Source organism: Rhinoderma darwinii, chromosome 1, assembly GCF_050947455.1.
Source record: "Rhinoderma darwinii isolate aRhiDar2 chromosome 1, aRhiDar2.hap1, whole genome shotgun sequence".
NCBI classification, from domain to species: Eukaryota; Metazoa; Chordata; class Amphibia; order Anura; family Rhinodermatidae; genus Rhinoderma; species Rhinoderma darwinii.
This window is the reverse complement of record NC_134687.1, coordinates 452,713,215-452,731,783: the sequence shown is the minus strand read 5'-3', so window position 1 is coordinate 452,731,783 and position 18,569 is coordinate 452,713,215. Positions and strand designations below refer to the sequence as shown.

General features: G+C 42.4%; 1 protein-coding gene across 1 annotated transcript in view; it reads right to left on the bottom strand.

The window, feature by feature from the left end:
• Window positions 1–18,569, bottom strand: part of PI4KA (phosphatidylinositol 4-kinase alpha) — a 139,357-nt gene that overhangs the window by 27,583 nt on the left and 93,205 nt on the right. Inside the window, exons 30-36 of the mRNA XM_075832282.1 lie at window positions 15,623–15,715; window positions 14,424–14,580; window positions 14,204–14,331; window positions 13,838–13,996; window positions 8,825–8,976; window positions 4,205–4,312; window positions 3,870–3,997 (exon numbers count right to left, since the gene is read on the bottom strand). Coding sequence (XP_075688397.1) covers window positions 3,870–3,997; window positions 4,205–4,312; window positions 8,825–8,976; window positions 13,838–13,996; window positions 14,204–14,331; window positions 14,424–14,580; window positions 15,623–15,715 — 925 coding nt within the window. The remainder of the gene's footprint in view (window positions 1–3,869; window positions 3,998–4,204; window positions 4,313–8,824; window positions 8,977–13,837; window positions 13,997–14,203; window positions 14,332–14,423; window positions 14,581–15,622; window positions 15,716–18,569) is intronic.

The following is an 18,569-nucleotide window of genomic DNA, read 5'->3' as shown; positions in this document are numbered from 1 at the left end:
CCTGCACTATATCCATGAAAAGCACCATGTCATCTGCATAGAGACCAATGGTGTCCGTACGATCTGCTTTGGTTATACCGGTGATAAGTGGAGAGGACCGTATCTGCAACACGAATGCCTCAATTGCTAAACTAAATAGAGCGGCCGAGGCATCCCTGACGTGTACCCCTTTGAAGAGCAAATGACGGGGATAATATATTATTCACCAAGACAATAGCCCAGGGCGAAGCATATATTATTCAAATCCATTTACTAAAAACGGGGCCGAAACCAAATTTTTCCAGGCAAGCAAATAAAAAAGGCCATTCAATAGAATCAAAAGCCTTTGTTGCATCCAAAGATGCCAAAGCCCAAGTGTTGTCCTGCAATGTACTACATTGAACTATTGTCTGAACCCTCCTAATATTTATGGATGTGCTTTTACCCGGCATGAAGCCGGTTCGATCCGGGTGTATCAAATCCAGGATGACCTTATTCAGTCTTTGAGCAAGAATTTTAGTTAGGATCTTATAAATCAACATTTACCAACAATATGGGGCGGTAAGAAACACAGTCCAAGGGGTCCTTTCCGGGTTTAAGCAAAACTACTATGGTGGCATCATAAAACGTAGATGGCAATGCCCCAGAAGCAATGGCAGACTCCAAGACCTTCTGTAACTGAGGTATTAAATGGTCACTGTATTTACTATAAATCTCTATAGGGAGGCTTTACCCTTAGCCATAGCTCTAATGGCAAGGGTAATTTTATCTATCGTTATATCAGCATCCAAAAATGCCCATTGAGTGTCCGTGAGCTGCGGGAAAGATAAATCTGAAAGATAAGCTGATATATCCACATCAGTTACCACCAATGTAGTTTCATAAAGAGAATTATAATAATCCTGAAAGCATTGAGACAAAAGTTCCGCTTACATGAGTATATCCCCCGAAGGGGCCCTAAGCTTCAAAATCGCATGTGAGGCCGATTGTTGCTTCACCATGAATGCTAATAATTTGCTAGACTGATTCCCCAGTTCAAAATATGACTGTCTAAAAAAAAATAGTTTACGTTTAGATTTAACATGTTGTTGTTGGGCGTATAGTCTCTGGAAGCTCAACCATTCAGACCTGTGCGCATCAGTAGGATCAGATATATAGGACTGTTCGGCTAATGTCAACTTATTGGTCAGAATCTCCTCATCCTGGGCAGACGTACGTTTAATATAAGAAATGGTAGAGGATAAACATCCTCGCAAGTATGCTTTAAGAGTATCCTAAGAATATATCTGTGGAGCAATGAAATGAAATCAACATATACACAGGAGAATCAAAACATATAGCAATGAAAAGTCAAAAAGGATATGTTGAAGAAGCCGTCTCAAGCAGATATCACTGGCTTGTTAAGTTCTCAGTGGAGGTGGATGAAATTGGAGCCAGTCCATGGCTTCCCCAGTAGTGAAAAAGGATGATCCACCATGTAGAATGCGCAAACGAGCCGGATACACCATGGAATACACTATTCCACGATCCCTAAATCTTTTCTTGACTTCGGTAAATTGGGCTCTTTGCTTTTGAAGATCCACAGAGAAATCCGGGAAGATAGACACTGTAGAGTTATTGTGCTGTATAGGGCCCTTCTGTCTGGCCAGAAGGAGAGCCATGCCACGATCCTTGCAGTTAAGTAGACGAGCCAGGAGAGGTCTAGGTGGTGCCCCAGGTGGAGTGAGTTTCGCTGGTACTCTAGGAGCACGCTCCACGGCAAACATCAGGGAGCAGTCATCACCTAGGGTTTCTTTTAGCCACGTCTCCAGGAAACGGTCTGGGTACTGACCCTCTGCACCCTCCGGTAAACCAATAATACGTATATTATTTTGGCGTAGCTGGTTCTCAAGGTCATCCATTTTTTGTTGCCCTGTATCTGTTTTGTTGGACACAGTGGAATGTTTGGACGCCATCGGAGAAACTATCTTCCAATTGGGAAACACGAGACTCTACCTCCATCAAGCGGCCACGCATAGATTGCAGATCTTCTTGCAGAAGACCAACATCAATTTTGATCTCTTCTATTTTACCCGTTAGTGAAGTCTTGCAAGCCATGATAGCCTGGAGTAATTGGTGAGAGACCTAACACAGGTTAGGTTCCTCTACCTGCTCACCTCCTGAAAGGCTAGCACGTGGTGGATCCACAGATTTAGGCCTTATTTACACGAGCATTAAAAGTCCGTGGGACAGCCGTTGAAACAGCGGCCGTCCCACGGACCAATGTAATTCAATGTGGCCGTTCACACAGCCATTGTTTCAACGTGCTGTGGGAAGGGTCCGTACAAAGGGTCCGTACAAAAATAGAACATGTCTGTTCTTTTCGCGCATCACGCATCCCTCCATGCACTCTCAACTTTGGGGTATGCGTGACATCGCACCCCGCAGCGCTGAGCACGAATGCACCTCGGACGTGAAAAACTGCAGTTTTTCACATTCGAGATGCGCAACGTTCGTGTGAATCAGGTCTTAGGTGTGTTACATCGTAAGGATATAGTGCTTTCTGGAGGATCATTTCTAGCAAAGTCTTTTCATTTCTCCGAGGCAGAGGGTCCTTTAGCTCGATTGGTTGTCATAGTAACAATAGGAGACGGGCACTGACGTCTAAGGTGAAATGCACAGTATCTTCCAATATAGAAAAAATTGCTGCATATCTCAGGAGATAAATCCCATAAGTAAAGTAATGAAAGTCCAGAAAATTTTAGTACAGAGATCCCAACTGTGCACCATATATCAATGTAAATGTCAATCAGACAGGACAGCAGGTAACCGGTGATAACTGACCCAGAGTGCAAAGGCCAAGTAATGGAATAATGTTTCACACGAGGCAACACCGGCCCAAATGTATAATAAAAGAACAGATGAGTACTGTGAGCAAAGTATACTCAGATCATGCAGCGCTTCCAGCAGCCTAGTATAAGCCAGTAACTTCTGCAACTGTGTCCACCATGCACAGGGTCACACAGGCACTTCCTTCTCACCCGGCTCAGAGCTGGTAAGTATGGAACGGGGGTTAGGGATGCTGCAGTCTTTGTAGCCAGGAATCACCTACCCAGTCTGTAGCGATCTCCTGGATGTTTGTGCAGCAGGCTGAAGAACGCTGCAAGCACGTGCGTCCGCTGTGATGTCGGCTGCAAATGGCCTCATGGACAGAAATCTGCTGGTGCCTTTAAAGTGGTATTACAGATTCAGGAAATACCAAGTATTCATTGTCCAATTTTCCAATATACTTTTCTGAGTCAATATCTCATGGTTTTCAAGATCTCTGCTTGCAGTCATACAATAAGAACCTTCATTGCGTGCACCCATGGGGAAAAAAAAAAAATCTGCCCTGGCCATGTGCTGACACACAGGTGCATCATATGGCAACATCTGAGACAAGTCCTATAAATTATACTCTATTATTGTATTGTAAATACTGATCTGAGAGAGTTCTCATAACGGATACATGTACTTGATCAAATTAATTTGTGTATAGGTTCAGACAACACCAGGTATGTGGAAGGATGGGGTTTTGCACAGATAGGGGCCCAACCCGAAGAGGAGTATAAAAGAGTATCCGGCACACCAATTTTCGCTGTATCATGGCGCTCTGATACAGCGGCCAGCCGCTACCAGCACCACTAGCGCTTGTCTGCACAGTTTTCCAGCACGGCTCAGTACCTGATGAAGGTCGCTTTTGACCGAAATGTCGCACTCTGCCACTGGCATTAAAAACAAAAACAAAATAAAAATACCTTTTGTTTCAAAAATTGGTGTGCCGGATACTCTTTTATACTTGATCAAATTAAGGCATTAGAAGTAAAACGCATACTGTTCATTCATACTGGATCATCCATGGGAGATCTCACCTGGAGGAACCAGCTGATTGGCTGTAAGGTACTTCTTGTCAGAGAACATGGCTGTCCAAAACTTAATCATAATGGTAATATCTTCCCGGAGCTGCTTCTCAGATTGTGTTGGGAACTTAGGAGGAGAACTGTAAAAAGACAAAATACAAGACGTTCTTATATGTTCATGAATGAAAACAAACCTTATACATTATGTTGAACGACTGCATGTACATAAAAGTATAACATAATAATACGACGAATAAAACCAAATTTGTCCGCCGAATTAGAACCGATATTACATCGAGTGCTGTTTACATAGACAAGAAAAGCAGAAAATGCATTTAATATTGTACCTGAAGTAATCAAATGCTGTTGAGTAGATTTTTTCTCTAAGAACGTTACGGATGGTGGCATTAGGAACCACATCTGCATGTAGTAACAACAACCCCAAAATCAACAGCCTGCAGAAAAGCGGGAAAAACACAAAGGATTTAAATAAATTTCTCAGTAAGCAATCAGGATGAAAAAGAAAAATTGTGTTTCATATATAGCTCTAACAAAAAAAAAGCAACTGCATTATATTAAGAAATTGCACAATGAAAAATTCCCTAATATAATGTTATTATTCCCATTTTTCCCTTTCCAAATAGAGTTGATTCCGCTTATAAAAGCCAGCCACCATCAGAATACACAGCCTGTATTCTGGGAAGGAAATTGTCGTAGTTACTCTCCATTCATAGGCTTCTATTCTGCCATCTCCACCTGAGGGAAAGCAGTGGGAAATTCCTATTGCCTTAGTGCTACAGGCTTATCATCATACTCACCCCAGGTAATAGTGCACGTACCTAAATTAATCGTAAACCTGGTTCCAAATCAAAGCTTCAATTTAACCCCTTCCCGCCGGATCACGTATATAAACGTCATTAAAATCGGTGGCTTACCGCCTTTTCACGTAAATGTACGTCATGGAGATGAAGCTGGCTCAGGAGCTGAGCCAGCGACATCACCACCGGGTGACAGCTGTATGTTACAGCTGGCACCCTAAGGTATCGGCCAGGACCGGAGCTAGCCTCCGATCCGACCGATTAACCCCTCACATGCTGCGTTCAATAGAGATCGCAGCATGTGAGGAGTTTATAGCCACCGGCACCCCAGCAACGTGATCGCTGGGTTGCCGGTGGCTGCAAAGGCGATCGGAGGGCTAATGCTTACCTCCCGATCAGCCTATAACGGAATCCTCTTATGCCCCGTCGTCGGCGGGGCCCAGGAGGCTTCCGGTAACATCGGCAAGATGGCGCCGGCTCAGAAGCTGAGCCGGCGTCATCAGCAGTGGGTGTCCGCTGTATGTTACAGCGGACACCCCGATCTATCGCCAGGAACCGGAGCTAGCTCCGATTCCTGGCATTAACCCCTTCGATGCAGCGATCCATTGTGATCGCTGCATCCTAGAGGTTTGTAGAAAATCGGCAGCCTTGCCATGCGATGGCAAGGCTGGCGACTGCTACCATGGCAACAGGAGCCCTAACAATGGACTCCTGTCTGCCATTACGTAAGCTGATCGGCTTGCTGTCAGTGAACAACTGACAGTTCCAATACATTGCACTACATAGGTAGTGCAATGTATTAGAACATCAAACAAACAGTTGGACATTCAAGTCCCCTACTGGGACTAAAGAAAAGTGTAAAAAAAAGTGTCAAAAAAGTAAAAATAAAAGTTGGAAAACATACAATAAAAGTTTCAAATAATAACACAAAACACAATCGCCCTTTTTCCCTTATCAAGTCATTTATTATTGAAAAAAATAATAAAGCCATACATATTTGGTATCGCAGCGACCGTAACGACCTGAACTATAAAAATATTATGTTATTTATCCAGCGCAGTGAACGCCGTAAAAAAAAACCTCTAAAACACTGCCATAATTACTGTTTTTTTGGTCACTGTCTTCCAAAAATTGAAATAAAAAGTGATCAAAAAGTCGCATGTATCCAAAAATGGTACCGATAAAATCTATACCTCGTCTCGCAAAAAAACAAGCCGTCACACAGCTCCATCGATGAAAAAATGTAAAAGTTATGGCTCTCACAACTTGGCGACAGAAAAAATACATTCTCTTTCCAAAAGTAATTTTATTGTGCAAAAAGTTATAAAAAAGTTCTATAAATTTGGTATCGCCGGAATCGTACTGACCCGCAGAATAAAGGTAACATGTAGTTTATAACGTACGGTGAACGGTGTATATAAAAAAAAAAGTGGCACAAGCTGGTCATGACATATTTGACACTGAATTGGCATATCTAGGGAAACATTTTAATTTGTACCTTCCGCAGCGCAATCATTTATGGAAAAGACACGTGGGGTGAAAATGCTCACTACACCTCTTAATAAATGCCTTGAGGGGTGCAGTTTCCAAAATGGGGTCACTTCTCAGAGGTTTCTTTTATTATTTCACATCAAAGCCTCTGCAATTGTGAACCAATACTTTATAAGTCGCCAAATTAGGCCTCAATTTTACATGGTACTCTTTCACTCCTGAGCCCTGTCGAATGTCCAGGCAAAAGATTAGGGCCACATGTAGGGTGATTCTAAAACCGGGAAACACCGCATAATAATTGAGAGCTGTCTTGTTATGGTGGCACAAGCCGGGCACCACATATTGGCGTATCTAAGGAAAAATTCCCATTTTCATTCTCCCACATCGTGTGCACACGAATTTCTGCAAAACACCTGAGAGGTTAACATGCTCACTACACCCCTAGGTGAATACCTTGAGGGTGTTGTTTCCAAAATGGGGTCACTTCTGGGGGGGATCCACTGTTTTGGTCCCACAGGGACTTTGCAAATGCAACATAGCGACCAGAAACCAAATGCAGCAAAATCTGTACACCAAAAGCAAATGGCGCTCCTTCCCTTCTGAGCCCTGCCGTGTGCCCAAACAGCATTTTACGACCACGTGTGGGGTATTGCCGTACTCCAGAGAAGTTGCTTTACAAGCGTTGGGGTTCTTTTTTTCCTTTATTTGTTGAGAAAATTAAAAATTTGGAGCTAAAGCTACGTCTTATTGAAGAAAAAGGATTTTTTTTATTTTCACTGCCCAATTCTAATAAAATCTATGTAACACCTGTGGGGGCAAAATGCTCACTACACCCCTAGATGGATTCCTCAAGGGGTGTAGTTTTCTCAATGGAGTCACTTTTTTGCCGTTTTCACTGTTTTGGTACCTCAGGGGCTTTGCAAATGCGACATGGCCTGCGCAAACCATTCCTGCTAAATTTCAGCTCCAAAAGCCAAATGGCGCTCTTTCCCTTCTAAGCTCCGCCGTGTGTCCAAACATCCGTTTATAACCACATGTGGGGTATTGTTTTACTCGGGAGAAATTGCTTTACAAATGTTGTGGTGCTTTTTCTCCTTTAGTCCTCGTGGAAATTAGAAAAAATTAGCTAAACCTACATAATCTTTGAAAGAATGACGATTTTTATTTTCACGGCCTACTTCCAATAATTTCTGCAAAAAACCTGCGGGGTCAAAATGCTCACTATACCCCTAGATAATTTCCTCAAGGGGTGTAGTTTCCAAAATGGGGTCACTTTTGGTGGATTTCCACTGTTTTGGCACCGAAAGAGCCCTTGAAACCTGACATGGTGCCTAAAATATTTTCTAATAAAAAGGAGGCCCAAAATCCACTGGGTGCTCCTTTGCTTCTGAGGCCGGTGCTTCAGTCCATTACCACACTAGGGCCACATGTGGGATATTTCTAAAAACTGCAGAATCTGGGCAATAAATATTGAGTTGCGTTTCTCTGGTAAAAACTTCTGTGTTACAAAAAAAATAGAATAAAAATGAATTTCTGCAAAAAAAAAATGAAATTTGAAAATTTCACCTCTACGTTGCATTCATTCCTGTGAAACGTTTAAAGGGTTAAGAAACTTTCTAAATGCTGTTTTGAATACTTTGAGGGGTGAAGATTTTAAAATGGGGTGACTTTTTGGCGGTTTCTAATATATAAGGCCCTAAAAGCCGCTTCACAACTGAACTGGCCCCTGTAAAAATAGCCTTTTGAAATTTTCTTGAAAATGTGAGAAATTGCTGCTAAAGTTCTAAGCCTTGTAACGTCCTAGAAAAATAAAAGGATGTTCAAAAAACGATGCCAATCTAAAGTAGACATATGGGGGATGTTAATTAGCAACAATTTTGTGTGGTATAACTGCCTGTCTTACAAGCAGATACATTTACATTTAGAAAAATGCTAATTTTTGCAATTTTTCACCAAATTTTGGTGTTTTTCACTGGTAAATATTGAATTTATCGACCACATTTTTCCACTATCATAAAGTCCAATGTGTCACGAGAAAACAATCTCAGAATCGCTTTGATAGGTAAAAGCGTTCCGGAGTTATTACCACATAAAGTGAAATATGTCAGATTTGAAAAAATGGGTCTGGTCCTGAAGGCCAAAATGAGCTTGGTCCTGAAGGGGTTAATTAAAATACAAAAGTAGCATTAAATTGTAGGTCCACCCTTTACATAACATTAGAGAATTCTACAGAGCAACGTAACAGAAGGTTTTAGTAATATACCTTGGCTATGTATTGTTTTTGAATTGCTTTACACTCATTAGAAGAATCAGAAATAAAAATCCTCAACTGTAGTCAGATCCCCTCCATTATCTGTGCACAGTGGTATGTTTGCAATGATGCAGTCATTTGGGGAGAGATATCCTATGTATTGTGGAACAGACCACTGTGCATAGAAAATGAGGGGATTCTGACTACACTGAAACAGAACTGAGAACATATTTTCCTTATTTCTGGTATGGACTGTAAAGCAAGACAACATCAACACGTAGATAAAAATATGTCACAAAACACCACCCTGCATAATGACACAATGTAATGTGTTATAAGCTTTATATATGAAAAACTGAACCTTGTTATTTTTATTTAAGGTGTTGAAAAAAGAGAGAGACACTTACTTAAAACGGGGTCCAATAGCTGCCACATGTCTATTAAGATTTCCTTTTGCCCCTCCAATATTTAGGGAAAGGGATCGCTGCAAGAGACAGGAGAATATCTCCACCTGATCAGAGCTGCAATACTTGGCAATTTCAAACCTTTGCATCAAGAACTAGAAAAGGGAAAAAACAAACAAACAAAAAACAATATCAATTTTAGTTGTAATTTTAACGTGTTCCAATCAATCTGCATTGTTCAAATTATTATTTACCACATGGATTACCATTACACAGATGTTATGATCCCTGTCGCTATAACCTACATTATGGAAGTGGAAAAGTATAAAATCGATGATTAATCATCATATATTTCTTTTTAACATGTATATATTTTAGTTCCTTACCGAAAAATCCCTTTCACATCACATTCTTTCTGGGGCACAGCCTTGAGTATAGTAGCTGCCACAAAAAGGAGGATGCTAAGCAAAAAAGTGTTCACTCCTTCCATGCTATTCTCCACCAGCAGACAAGGAGCTAACCAGTTTGTACATAAGCAGTAGGAGAAGCCAAGAGAAGCAAAACAACTGGTACAACTAATAACGACAACTGTGAACCATATGAGAGCCATTGGAAAAAACACACCCTGGAGAAATCAGTTGTACACCTGAAAAGGAAACATTGGGCGGGTTCTGAGGCCAACAATGAACGTGACAAGAAAAGGATTTTACTGCGATAAAAAAAAAATTAAAAAAATCCAGTTGTTTTCTCGTCCGTGTCATAGATGATGATGATGATCATGGGACATTCAAAAGCAGTCCCTATGGGTGGGAAAGAGAAGATTGACCACAGTGAGTGGAGCTCCGCCTGCAAAACCCTGAGACCAAGAAAGGCTTTGCACCCTACGGAACATAGAGAAGGTGTGGAGTGAAGACCAGGTAGTGGCCTTAAACACCTGTAGAGCTTAAACGCTATGCTGAACTAAACATGAGGTGCCCACTGCTCTAGTGGAATGGGCCATTACCCGGAAGGCGTGCGCCCTTTGAACGGTACACCTTTGCCAATGGTGGATTGAATTCAGCAGGTTATGTTGGTCTTAGATGCCACCTTGCCTAGGACCTTCAAAAATGACAAAGAGAGAGTCTGAGTAGCGGATAGAAGAAGTCTGAGAAAAGTAAATCTGCAATGCGTGCACTACATCCAAATTTTTTAGGGACCGTACCCTAGGGTGGTAAGGACAGAAGGAAAAGAGAACAATGTTCATTAATATGAAAGGCTGAGAAAACCCTAGGAAGAAAAGTTTTAGAAGGGCGGAGCATCACCTTGTCCTGGTAAATATACACAAAAGGGATGCTAGTTCAGAGACCTGTCGAATGGAGGTGATTGCCCCCAAGAATACCTTCCAAGAAAGGTGGGAGAGAAGACTTTGCCAGCAGCTCAAATGACTGCTAAGCATCAAGAACCAGATTAAGGTACAGACTTCAGACTTGGCTGCCAATAGGCGCTGGAAATGGACATCTGACGTTTCAGAGAGCAGAAAAAGAATAACGGAGGAAATTGCCTCTACTCGCACAAACATAAAAAAGGCTTCCACGTTCTATAGTAGAATCGAGAGGAAGATGGTTTTCTAGTTTTAAGTATGGTTTGGATCACTTGTTCCAAAAAAACACTTGCGTTTAGTACAGTGGAAGTGCTGTTAAGCAAAGAGCTGCTAAATTAGTGTGGCAGAGTGGTCCCTGAGAGACCATATCTTCCCAGACAGGGTAACTCCATGGGGCATCGTCCAGAAGAGCACCTTCTGCCTTGATTTTCTGGACAATCCAAAGCAGAAGCAGTAGGGGAACTCTAACAAATGCCACTGAATGACCAGTGCGTCCAAGATATGAAGCGAGGAAGCTTGTAATTCAATCTGGTATCCGTGAGGTCCACTTCAAGCTGACCCAAACCTGGAGAAAATCTCCCTGAAGACTAAGGAGGCTAGCATCCATTGTCCGTACTAACAACCACATGCAGTAGTGGTTCGACACCGGAGAGTGCCTCCAGAGAGATCGAATGCCCTGTTGAAGGGAGTGAAGCTTGTCTTGCAGAAAGAGAATCCTGGCATGGGCTGTATTGAAAAACATGTCCAGGAAGTTCAGACGTTGCGAGGAGGAAAGGAAGGACTTGGGGCGGTTAACACAAGGTCTCTAGAGTTATCTAAAGGCTTTCTAGATTGGCTACCTGGAATACTCCTTGATCATGAGGTCATCCAGGTATGGAATGGCCACAACACAGAGAGAGTGAAGGAGAGCTATCACAGAGGAGAGTACCTTCGAGAAGATCTGTGAGGGCGTTGACAATCCAAATGGAAGAATTGAAAATTGGTAATGGCAGGATCAGATAGAAAAGCAAAGTAATCACAGATGGGGATGTATAGATACGTGTCCTTGATATCCACTGCGGGCAGGATCTCCCCTACTCCATGGGTCCAATTACTAAGCACAGAGATTCCATCTGGAAACTATGAACTTTGACATAACAGTTCAGACGCTTCAGATCTAAGATTGAGTGCATCATTCCCTCCTTCATTGGAACGACAAATAGGTTACAGTAAAATCAGCTGAACCGCTCTAGCAGAGGGATCGGGACAATAACTGCCAGGGAGTTAGAGACTCCCTGAAAGAGAACAGAACGAAAGGCAAGTTAAAAAGGAGAAGCCTTGGAAGGCTCAGAGTCAGGAGTACTGATCAGAAAAAACGATTTAGGGGCAAAGAAGAAAATTAATTTTTTGTAGCCCATGGAGACCAACCCACGTACCCAGGGATCAAAAACATGGGAGAGCTAGATGTCCCAAAACAGGAGGAGACACCCATTACGCGAGTGGACTCGCAGGGGCCACCCTTCATGAAGCACTGGTTCTGCCAGGGCAGGTTTGGAAGCCTCAATATTGAGGGTGCCAGGAGGGAATGCGGTTTAAAGGAAGGTTTCTTTTTTAAGTCTTGCTGGTTTTGCTTTCTAGAAGAAGGGCTGGAGAATCAATAAAAATGACCATAACTGACCCACGCTCTGCCTGGAAGGACAGGACAGAGTGATGGAGGCTACTTAGGGGCATAAGAAAGCTCTTACCGCCAGTGGTCTCAGAGATGTTCTAATCCAGGCAACTACCAAATAAACAAGAGCCTGAGAAGGGGAGCATCATTAAGGATCTCTTAGAGGCTGCATCCACAGCAAACGAGAGTCTAAAAAAATGGGAGCGCTGTTAAAAGGAGTACATCAGCCTCCTGAATTTTTCACCTATCCACCGGATAGGAGAAAAATACTAGATCAGTCCCCACTCCAGAGGTCAGAGCCCCACCAATCTAGCATTTTTCACCTATCTGTTGAAAAAAGGGAAAAATGCTGGAATACCACATTAATAATCGGAGAGGCTGCATCCACAGACCACCACATCCTGCAAATGGCGGCTGAGAGAGCTGGGGAACAAACTAGTAACTGGGCTGCATCTAGTGAGGCCTTGCAGAGGTACATTCCTGCTTGAGAAGTTGGTGGGCAGGGGGAGCCAGAAAGTTTGCCTTAACGAAAATGTCTCGCTCATTCAGTAGCAGCTATACTCACCCAAGTAGAGGCGACAACCAGTCACAGGTTGTCCTGGCTGCCTCAAAGGAAAATTTGGCAAATGATTCCAACTTGTGGTAACGATGATCCTAAAAAGGACAGAGTATAAGCCATACATAGAATGGTGTTTTTAGCCACGTTAGAGACTGATGGGTCTATTGCCGGAGAAGTTGGCCATTTTCTCAATATATCCTCTGGGAATGGATACATGATGTCCGGAATCCTGGACTTGTAATGTGTTTAGCACAGCCTCAATGAGGCTGTCGACCATAGAGGAAGGAGGTTGATGAAGGCTGCGAAACATGGGTCGAGGTGTTAATTGGGATGACTACTCCCACCGCCGGATCATGTCGACATCAGGTATTCCAAACGGTTTTAACATTGAATAACTTCAATGTTCTATTCTAGATCAAGAAAGAGGTTCAAGTGTATGCACAATGGTACTTGTTTGATATCCTATGAAACAAATGCACTTTATTGTATTGAAATTTGGATAATAATAGGAGCTGAAAATAATAACTAGGAGCGGATACTGTCAACTTAATGATTCTGGTCGGTTAGTTTGAATATCTCACCCCATTTTGTGGGGTTTTAACATGGTCTTTTAGACACCAGCAATGGTCTATATGTTAATGAATAACGAACGATAAGATATTTTTTTTGATTAAAAAGTGTTTAGTATTATAATCCTTTTGTAATCTGGATATTGTAGGGTTTTACTAAATTTATGGAGGCTGCAGAACAGGAGGCTGCGAAGGAAGAAGAGCCATGTGGAAGAAAGTGAAAAAGAGATAGATCGACCAAAATCCTGCTGAGGAGCTGCCAAGGCCAGCGGGTAAGAATGGAGTAGGAGCTCCCCAGTGCCTCCTTTTCTTCTTTGTGAGGTTAGGCGCACTGTTCTCCCTCATCATAGTGGGGTAGCATACAGGTAGGTCTGCCTCCTATGGACACTAAGCTAAAACTGGTTAGATCAGTGTCTGCTTGAGGAGTAAACGCCTCTTTGCTTATTGTCCATCTCCTAGTGACAGCAGCTATACCCAAGGGCAGCATCTGTGTCCAAAAAAAAAACCACGAACGAGAAATTCAGATTTTTTTTCTTTACAGTTTCATCCACTGCACCAGTCCCCCATATAAGAGGGACCTATACAGCGCTGATCATTCTGAACCTCGTTGTTTATGAAAAGTATGCCAGAATCACAGACAGCCAAAAATACTATAACACTTGACACTTCTGAATTCACAATATAAACTCTATCATGGAGACCTGCATCACCTGTTCTAAACGGACAATATAGAAATTCACAATTACATTCTGTTTATTTTACTGCAATAATTTAAAAGACATCAAATAAGACTGGTTGCTATAGGTTGCGTAACTTTTCCTACTCCATTCTCCTTTGAACAGTATTGAAAAATGTCCCTAGCTGGCAAATTACAACTCACATCAATCCATATGTAATGTGGATTCACTTCTGGAGGACATGGACGAGGTTGGCTTTGCTCAGAGGCTGCCAGGGGGTCTGCTTCCTTCTGCTCAGGTGAGAAGAGTCCAATCTTCTGCTCTACTGTCATTTGCCAAGCACAAGCCATCTCTCGCATGAACTGTGAAAACACAAGATGAGTTTTATTGAAATCACAGCATACTGTATGAAGTCGCCAGATATTGAAGCACAATTAATAATGAAACATACCGTTTACAACCAGTAGGCCTTCCAGCAATGAAGGAAGAAAACAGATGCACGGCTATTTCAATCAATTCAATTACACATTTTTCACCATAAGATTTGGTGACACCAAACTAGTTCTTACCGGCACTTCAATCCCATTTTTAGCTGCCAAAAGCCATTCCCAGCATGCAATGGCTGTCTCCATGCCATGGTCAGTGAACATACGAAGAGGGGCCCAACATAAGTGGTGTAACAGCTGAGCATCACATTCTGTAAAATGAACATTATTTTTATTCCTCAGATTAAGCACATCCAACAATTTTTGGTCTTGCTTGTCATTGCATTAAAGGCAGAACCCTTACCTTTGCTGCTGATAAGCATGGCTGCGAGTTTGAACATTACTTGGGTGTACGTCTCCGGCGTCCTCGATTCCAAAGCATCATCCAGATGTTTCAACATTAACTTGTTCAGATCAGAATTCCGACCAGTGGCTCGGGAGAACTCCATCATGCCAGCAACCTGCCAAAAGGATAAAAGATTGATAAAACTATTGGCCTATACACATATATACTGTTAATCCATAACATTAAAACCACCTGCCTAATATTGTGTGGGTGCCCCTCATGCCGCCAAAACCGCTCTGACCCTTTGAGGCATGTACTCCACTAGACTTCTGAAAGTGTCCTGTGGCATATGACAACAAGACGTTAGCAGATGATCCTTTTAGATTAAGATCTGGGAAATTTAGAGGCCAAGTCAACACCTTGAACACTTTGTCAGGTTCCTCAAACCAATACAACAATTTTTGCAGTGTGGCTGTCAGGGCGCATTATCCTGCTGAAAGAGGTCACTGCTATTAGGGAATGCAGGGAATATCACTAGGTCTGCAACAACATTTAGGTAGGTGGTTCGTGTCAAAGTACCATCCAAATAAATGCCAGGACTCAAATTTACACAGTCTCTGCCGTCTTGACTTCTTCCCCTCCTGGTAGTGCAAAAATGTGCTTGGTCCTCCAGTGCAGGAGCTGCTCTTTGTAGCGGCTAGCTATGCCTGCTAATAGAGAGGAATCCTGATCGGGAACTCACCTTTATTAAACTCAAAGGGGCAGATTTATTAAAACTAGCGTTTCATACAGTACGTCAGTCTTAACGTAAAGAGCACTGTAGTAAAATGCTCCTAATTTATTAAGAGCTGCACAACTCTTAATAAATTTAGGCGCATCTCTGGCTGTCCGTGCGCCAGAAAGCGAAATAGATGTCAGCTATGAGCTGGAGTCGATTTCTGCCAGTTTCTGGCAATAATTATAATGAATTAATTAAGGCCGCTAAGCCCTGCCCAATTTCTTAAAAAGTTGCGAAGACAACGTAAAATGTCGCAAAAAAAAATCACGCAAATTGCGACTTTTCCACGCCAGTTACTTAATAAATGTTAAACTGTACATAAATCTAAGTAATATCATAATCTTTTTAATCACAGGGAACAGTGTAATAATGTGCATTAGTATAACAGCATTTGCTGGTTGATAGGAGTTTACTCCTTACTACCGTACAATCTGCTTACCTCTCCAGCATAACGGTTACGCAGATTCAGCGATGCCATGAAATTGGAATAATCCTTTTTGACACAAGCTGGGCGTTCAGTTAGTTGAGTTGGCTGTTGGAAATACAGTGAAACATTTACTGGTAATACTGGTAACTCTGCTCTCCATTACACCAGTTTAAAACAAAAACAGAGATGCAGACAGTGAAAGTGCGTAAGAGAGAAAACGTCGGAGGCAACTATTCCATCTCAAAAAAAAAAAAAAAAAAAAAAAAAAAGAGGAGGATTCCAAAAATATCAAAGCACTAAATAAAGCACATTGAATATGGGTAATATTAGCATTGGACACAGCCCTCTGTATGAATAGAATCTATATCAGCTAGATAAAGCAGTGTGTTATGTCATTTAAAAAAAATGAATACTGGGTGCAGTGCGATCTGAAAACAGATGGAACTGCACCCCATTTTATCATAATATAAGGATTGTAAATTATGGTGATATGTGGTGCAATAAATTGAAAAACTGTGAAAAGTAATCATTGCGATATGGTCATTTATACAGAACAGGTCACTGCACATGTATCTAAAAAAAAACAAAAAACAGTTAAAATTCAATTGGCTCCTCTGGTTTTTGTCCTTCCAAAGATCTCTGTGCAAAGAATGCATGGTTAAGGCTTCGTTCACATCTGCGCTAGGGGTCCGTTCTGGCGTTCCGTTGGAACGGAGCCCTGACAGACACAAATGGAAACCATAGGTTTCCATTTCCATCCCCATTGATTTCAATGGTGACGGATCCGGTGCCAACGGTTTCAGTTTGTCACCGTTGTGACATGGTTCCGTCATTTTGACAGAATCAATAGCGTAGTCGACTACAGTATTCATTCCGTCAAAACGACGGAACCCTTGTACAACCGAGACAAACGGAAACCATTGGCACCGGATCGGTCACCATTGAAATCAATGGTGATGGAAACGGAAACCTATACTTTCCGTTTGTGTCTGTCAGAGCTCTGAGAACGGAGCCCTAGCGCAGATGCAAATGAAGCCGGAGTTTATATTTTATTTTTTTAACACACGATAGCTGTAGCCCCCGACAATCTGCTCTCCGGCTATCTCTGTAAGAAGACAGCAATGTTAATAGAAGAACACCCAGCAGAGCCCCCACGTAAAAAGTGTCACCATGCACCGGCTAGACTTCAGTAAATTAGGATGTTATTCACCGTTCCAAAAACAGTGGATTAATGCACCAACAGAGGAAGACTGGAAGAGAATGTCAAGTAGAAGAGTGCTGCCTTGGCTGAAGAAACAAGTACAGACTCGTGGCAAATGGTGAGTGTTAGAACAAACCTGGAGATAGGAAGCTGGAGACTGGAGGGGAGGGCAACAACAGACAATGCATGGCAGGGGCAACAGGAACACATGGGTAATGAGATCACATCATCAGTGCAGAAGTGGGAGAAAAGGCAATGGTGTTACATTGTGAAGTGACACATTGGTGAAATAAAATGAACACATACACGTAATAAGTAGCCATGCCAACACATAAAGAAGCACTCCGCAGTACACAAACATTAGAGCGGACAGTTATGACCGGGGACCGATGGACATTTCATGGCACAATAGCACTAAAACAGTGGGAACATGACTTGCTATAGGGATTGTTGACGCTTCCCACTACCACACAGGCTGCAGAAACTAAAACTCATCTCCAAAATAGCATCAGTATGAATACAGAAATAGCCGCTAATCAGTGAGTAGGACCACCCACTGGACTCTTAAACCCAATCATTTACAGGTAAGCCTGTATCTTTTCAAACACACACATATATATATACAGGGTGGGCCATTTATATGGATACACCTAAATAAAATGGGAATGGTTGGTGATATTAACTTCCTGTTTGTGGCACATTAGTATATGGGAGGGGGGAAACTTTCAAGCTGGGTGTTGACCATGGCGGCCATTTTGAAGTCGGCCATTTTGTATCCAACTTTAGTTTTTTCAATGGGAAGAGGGTCATGTGACACATCTAACTTATCGAGAATTTCACAAGAAAAACAATGGTGTGCTTGGTTTTAACGTTACTTTATTCTTTCATGAGTTATTTACAAGCTTCTCTTTGTTTACAGACATTGACATGTCACAGGGGTTAACACGTGAGGAGCAGATAGAAATTGTGTTGATGTCTGGTGAACGCAGTACCCGGGTCATTGCAGCAGATTTCAATGCAAGACACCCTACGAGAACACCCATCTCCCATGCTACAGTTGCAAACTGCTTGCCAAGTTTCGTGAAACTGGTTCAGTGTTGGATTTGCCAAAATGTGGACGCATGAAAAAACATCAGTGGCTGTCCTAGCTTCATTCAGCAAGAGCCCACAGTGTAGCACTCGCCGCATGTCACTGGAGAGTGCCATCAGTCAAACATCCCTTCGGCGTATATTAGCAACTCACAAATGGCACCCTTACAAACTCCAGCTGCTGCAGCATCTCAACGAGGATGACCCAGATCGGCGCACTGAATTTGCAGAATGGGCACAACAAAAATTGGAACAGGACCCTCAGATTACACAGAACATTTTGTTCAGTGATGAGGCAAACTTTTATGTGAATGGTGAAGTTAACAAACAAAACCGCCGCTATTGGTCTGACACTAACCCACATTGGATAGATCCCTCCAAGACTGTTGGAACACAAAAATTGATGGTATGGTGTGGTATATGGGGTACAAAGATAGTGGGGCCATTCTTCATCAATGGAAACCTCAAGGCCATGGGATATCTGAAATTGCTACATGATGATGTGTTTCCCTCTTTATGCACTGAAGCTGGCACGTTCCCTGAGTTTTTCCAGCAAGATGGTGCACCACCACATTATGGGTGTCAGGTCCGAGCATTCCTAGATGAACAGTTTCCTGGAAAGTGGATTGGTTGTCGTGGGCCAGTTGAATGGCCCCCTAGGTCTCCCGA